The 5,708-nt window shown below is 48.9% G+C and overlaps 1 protein-coding gene across 1 annotated transcript in view; it reads right to left on the minus strand.

Moving 5' to 3' along the window:
- Positions 1–4,831: 4,831 nt before the first annotated feature.
- Positions 4,832–5,708, minus strand: part of LOC147467734 (fat-like cadherin-related tumor suppressor homolog) — a 16,544-nt gene continuing 15,667 nt past the window's right edge. Inside the window, exon 3 of the mRNA XM_086531038.1 lies at positions 4,832–4,939. Within this exon, the coding sequence (XP_086387164.1) occupies positions 4,832–4,939 (108 nt within the window). The remainder of the gene's footprint in view (positions 4,940–5,708) is intronic.

Raw genomic sequence — 5,708 nt, forward strand, 5'->3', positions numbered from 1 at the left:
GGATGGGGAAAGGGGGAAGTTGGGGGGGTGAGGATGGGGGATGGGGGATGGGGAAAGGAGGAAGTAGGAGGGGGATGAGGATGGGGGAGGGGAAAAGGGGATGGGAAAAGGAAAAGGGGATGGGGAAAGGTGAAGAGAATGGGGGAGGGGGAGGGGGAAGGGGAAGGAGATAGGGATCTGGGGAGGGGGAGGTGATGGGAAATAGAGGACTGAAGGGGAGAGGAGTAGATGAGATGGGAAAAGGGGGGAAGGGAGTAGGGAACTGAGGAGAGGAGAAGGGGGAGTGGAAGGGAGAAGGGAAGGGAGAGAGGAAGGGGGAGTGGAAGGGGGAGTGGAAGGTACAGGGGAAAGGGGAGTGGAAAGGAAAGTGGAAGGGAGAGAGGAAGGGAGAGAGGAAAGGGAACTGGAAGGAAGAGAGAAAAAAGGAGGATCCCCACAGACAAAGAACAACAAACAAACAACACCACCAACTAACAAGGCAACCATCGTAGAGCGTAGACCTACCCTCCACTCTCATCTCTCTCTACTTCACAAATCTCCTTAAAATCTACCACTTAAATCCGCAACGAGCAAGACCTAAGTCCTTTGGCATGTTAATCTCCCACTTGGTGACCGACCTCAAAATCCTCAAAATCAACAAATCCACTTGGGAAATCACAACCAAAATTCAACCCCTTTGTACTTAGGTCATGGACAACCCACACATAAATTTTTCTCCGGAATTCGTCGGCAATTTTACGCGTTAATAAACTTTCAATTATCGATGAAATTAATAAATAAACAATACAGCCCGATTGCACAGCCACCTACGATCAACGGCATAAACTAATATAAAAAAAAGACCCAGAGTGCATCTATAAAATAAATAAATAAAACAAATAAACCGATCCGATTACGCAACCGTACACACTCAGTGGAGTTCACAGCAATAAAAAAAAAAAAAATAAGTAAATGAATTAAAAATAACAATAATAATTTTTCTAAATACATCTGGGCGTCACTGCCACGTGCCAAGGCAGAGCGGCGAGGACGTATCGTGGCGGAGTGGCATCTGGACACTTCACGCCCGTGTCTTGGCACTCGGGGCTTGACTCGAGTGGCGCTTCTGACGCTCTCCCGGCACCGCTTGACTACGATTAAAGGGAGGGAGCTTACTGCTGCTTACCTCATTTTAGTTATTTGATTCACACGCACGTACGCGCACGATTACTAACACGCAAGCACGCACGCAAACAAAAACATCATCCCCCGCTCCCTCCCACACACACACAAATCCCATCACCCAAAAACACACACAAACACAAACACACAATCCCCCCCAAAAAAAAAAACACAAACACGCCCCCCCTACATACAAACAAATCTCCCCCATTCCCCCCCAAAAAAAAAAACACACACACACACACGTACACCCCCTTCCACTATCCCCCGCTTCCCCTCCCTCCCCCTCCCCCTCCCCCACACACAACACAGGTGCATATTAAAGCAGACGTGATAGGAGTGCTATCAATTGCAATGTGTTTCATCGAAACAATTTCTTTACAGATGACTCTATCTTTTCCTTCCTTCTCTCTCTTCCCTATTCTATAATCATTTCCAAGTGCATGATATTATTATCTATGTATATTATATCATATCGCAATATATTGCATTGCACTGTATCATATAGTATATTAAATTGTATTACATTTCAACATACTATATCGGATTACAGTATACTCTTATACTAAAATGTATATAATCTTTTATCTATTCTTTTCTCTCTCTTCTTCTTTCCAGGGATTTGTTTTAAAAATATGTAGAATATCACGATGATAATACTGAGAGTTGTAATGATGATGATGATGATGATGATGATGATGATAATTACCATCATTAACACTATTACCATTCTATTAATCTGTATCTTTCTCTCTTCTTCTTCTTCTTCTTCTTCTTCTTTATCCCCACCTTCTTTCTCTCTCTCTCTCTCTCTCTCTCTCTCTCTCTCTCTCTCTCTCTCTCTCTCTCTCTCTCTCTCTCTCTCTCTCTCCTCATCTGTAGTTCTCGCATTATAATGAGCATTTACTTGAGCAAATATAACCTACCCCTCCCTCTCCTTCCCTCCCTCCCTCCCCCCCTTCCACTAACCACTCCCCCTTCAACCTCAGCCCCCCTCCCTCGATTATCATACCCTACCCCCCTTCCCCCCTACCCGAACCCTACCCCCCTACCCGTCCCCTACCCGTCCCCTACCCCAACCGTGCAACACATCACAGACATTATCAATATTTACAAAGTTGCTAATCAACTCCAGGGGAAAAAATAAGAGCAGGAGAGTGCAAAGCGCAAGGTGCAAGACAAACTACGGGCGTTGGTAGCTGCACATTTTCTTGAAAGGGGTAGGAAGGGGGGGAGAGGGGGGAGAGAAGGAGGTGAGGGGGGAGAGAAGGGTGCAGGAGGGGGAGAGAAGGGGGTGAGAAGAGGGCAAGAGGAGGGGAGAAGGGGGTAAGGAAATAGAGAAGGGGTCAGGAGGGGGGGGGTAGGGGGCAGGAGGAGGGGAGAAGGGGGCGAGGGGAGAGAGAAGTGGGCAGGAGGAGGGTGGGGAGGATGAAGGAGGAGGAGGAGGAGGAGGAGGAGGAGAGGTAGCTAAGCTCACTTGCTCCTTTTTTAATTACTCGAGACACATAACGAGACTAATAAATATGCTCTTACATTCACTTCCAAACAGCTGTAATTAAAGGTGGAAGGAGAGGGGTGGGGGGCGGGGGGAGGAAAGATTACAGGGGGCGGGGGGCGGGGGGTGTTCTCGGCGAGAGAAAAGGTATGGCGTGGGGTGGGGTGGGGAAAGGAGAGGAGAGGAGAGGAGGAGAGGGGAGAGGAGGGGAGAGGCTAGGGTGGAGCACACGGGAGGGGGGAGAGGAAAATAGACGGAGAGGGCAGGGGGGAATCAAAGGGAAATGTGAGAACAGAGGTGATGGAGAGGAGGAAGAGAGGGGGGGAGGGGGAGGGGGAGGGGGAGGGGGAGGGGGAGGGGGAGGAGGAGGAGGAGGAAGAGGTGGAGGAGATGAAGAAAATTATGATGAATAAAAAGAAGTAGAAGACAGAGGTAGATAAGGAGGAGGAGTAGAAGGAAGAGGAAACACAGGAAGAGATAGAGGGAAGAGAGGAAGAAGAGGAGGAGAAAGAGACTAAAGAAATAAGCGAGAGAAACGGATGCAATCATTTCAACATTCCTTTCTTTCGCGCCTGTGTATTTAATATAATAATGATGATAAAAAAAATAGTAATAATAAATACATAAATAAAAAGAAAATAAGACATATACAAACTGATCGATAAATGCCAACATAAATTTAAAAATACTAAACATTCTTCTTCGAGTTAAAAAAAAAAAAAAAACTAAACAGAGTGAAATAAATTAAATATTTATAATCAAGAATGCGACTCAGGCACCCCTCAACCCCACCCCACCCCTCTCCCACCTCCACTCCCCCCATTCCTTCTCTTCACTTCCCCCACTCCCCCCCCCTACGTCCCCCTTTCCTTCGCTTCGCTTGCCCTTCCCTCCCCTCCTTCCCTTCTCTTTCTATTCCCCCTCCCCCAATTCCTCACGTCTTTCGCCTCCCCTCCCCTCCCCTCCTTCCCTTCTCTTTCTATTCCCCCTCCTCCAATTCCTCACTTCTTTCGCTTCCCCTCCCCTCCTTCTCCACTTCCTCCTTCCTTCCTTCCTTCCTTCGCTTCACTTCCCCTCCCCTCCCCTCCTCCTCGACTTCCCCCTACCCTTCCCTCCCCTCCTCCCCTCGCCCTCCCCCACACACCCCATTCCTTAATTTCCCCTCGCCGCCCACGTACCCTCGACTGGCATCATGGTACCCTCTGCAGGGCACGGTGCCAAGTTGAGAGTGCCCCCAGCGTCCTCTCCGAGCTGACCCCGTCGTGGTTAGCAACAACATATGTTATGACAACGTTGAGCAAACACACGCAAACACAGACACACAGACAGACACACAGACAGACACACACACACACTCACTCAGAGAAAGAGAGAGAGAAAGAGAGAGAGAAAGAGAGAGAGAAAGAGAAAGAGAGAGAAGGACAAGAGGCGGAAGGAGGGGAAAAGAGGAAGAGGCAAAAAAAAAAAAAAGAAAGAAAGAAAGTTGGTGACGAGATCAAACACGACCCAACCCTTGGGGCACGCTACGCTCCCGTCGTTGAGCCATTACGGAGATTGGCCGAGATTTGCCCGCGGGCGGTGCGACGCGCGGCGGTAGCGGCGGCGGGGGCGGGCGGAAGGGTGGGCGGAAGGAGGGGCGGCGGTGGGCGGCGGGGCGGACGGAAGGGTGGGCGGTGAGGGTGCTAGCTACTGGTCGGGCACGGTTGGCAGATGTGTAGCCGTGTACTGTAGGGATGTGAAGGGGGGGAGGGTGGAAAAGGGGGGGGGGGTCAGGGGGGGTACACGTGCTATGGAGACAGACATAGGCGAAGAGGGGGCATAGACGTGAGGTGGAATTTTTTTTATTTTATTTTTTCTTAGACTGACCCTTAATTCCAAATCTAAATGCCACTTAATTCAAATTCAAAATTCCACTTAATTCAAATTCAAAAAAGTTCTCATTCCTTTCGGGTACTTTCACCCTCGTCCATTAACCCTTACCTCCCCCCCCAACCCCACCCCACCCAAACCCCACCCCACCCACCTCCACCCCACCCCCACTCCCCCAACCCACCCACGATATTTTCTCAGAAACTCGACTTAACGTTAGCTTATGCAGTCGGCAAATAATTACAACTGTTTACTTATACAACATCTACACAGGACTATATACAACGGTGCTACTTGGTCTCCCTGTTAGCGCTTCTTAATCTCGTGCAGGACTTCTAAATGCAGTAGGCTATGTGTACATGAATATTCTACAATGAAGTGCTCGTACAAACGTCCACACACAGGCATACGCATCTGTACAAAGGGAGGCAGATACACAAAGCAAGATATACAAGGGAACTCATACACACTGCCCTGAATAGCTGTGTCATCTGCTGCATAACATAAAAAAGTTTGTAAAGTGTAAAGGACAATGAGAGAGAGTGAGAGAGAGAGAGAGAGAGAGAGGGGGGGGGAGAGAGGGAGGGAAGGAGAGCGAGAGAGAGAGGGGGGAGGGAGAAAGAGAGAGAGAGCGAGGGGGAGGGAGAAAGAGAGAGAGAGGAAGAGAGGAGGAGGGAGAAAGAGAGAGAGAGAGAGAGGGGGGGGGGGGAGAAAGAGAGAGAGAGAGAGAGAGAGGGAGGAGGGGAGGGAGGAGTGAACAAGGGAGAGAGGGAGAGAGAGGAAAGGAGAGAGAGAGAGGAAAGAAGAGAGAGAGGAGAGGGAGGGAGAGAAGAGGAGAGAGGGAAAGGAGAGAGGAGAAAGAGAGATAAAGAGAGAGGGAGAAAGAGAGATAAAGAGAGAGGGAGATAGATAGATAGAGAGAGAGAGAGAGAGAGAGAGAGAGAGAGAGAGAGAGAGTGAATAATGCCATTAATGCATGATGGAATATCAGGTCGATTTTCCATTGGATTTTTCTCGCTGTTTTTACTCTAGAGAAAAAACAACAACAACAACACACAGTTTGTTAACCTTTTACACCAGAGTCGCAAAAAAGTCTTTATTTATTCAATCAACAAAATGTTCATTCAACATATATCCCCAATCCCCTTCCCCTCCCCTCCCCTCCCCTCCCCCTCCCCCTCCG

This window comes from Penaeus japonicus, unplaced genomic scaffold (genome assembly GCF_977035675.1).
Source record: "Penaeus japonicus unplaced genomic scaffold, GWHDUDI00000001_assembly GWHDUDI00000034, whole genome shotgun sequence".
NCBI classification, from domain to species: Eukaryota; Metazoa; Arthropoda; class Malacostraca; order Decapoda; family Penaeidae; genus Penaeus; species Penaeus japonicus.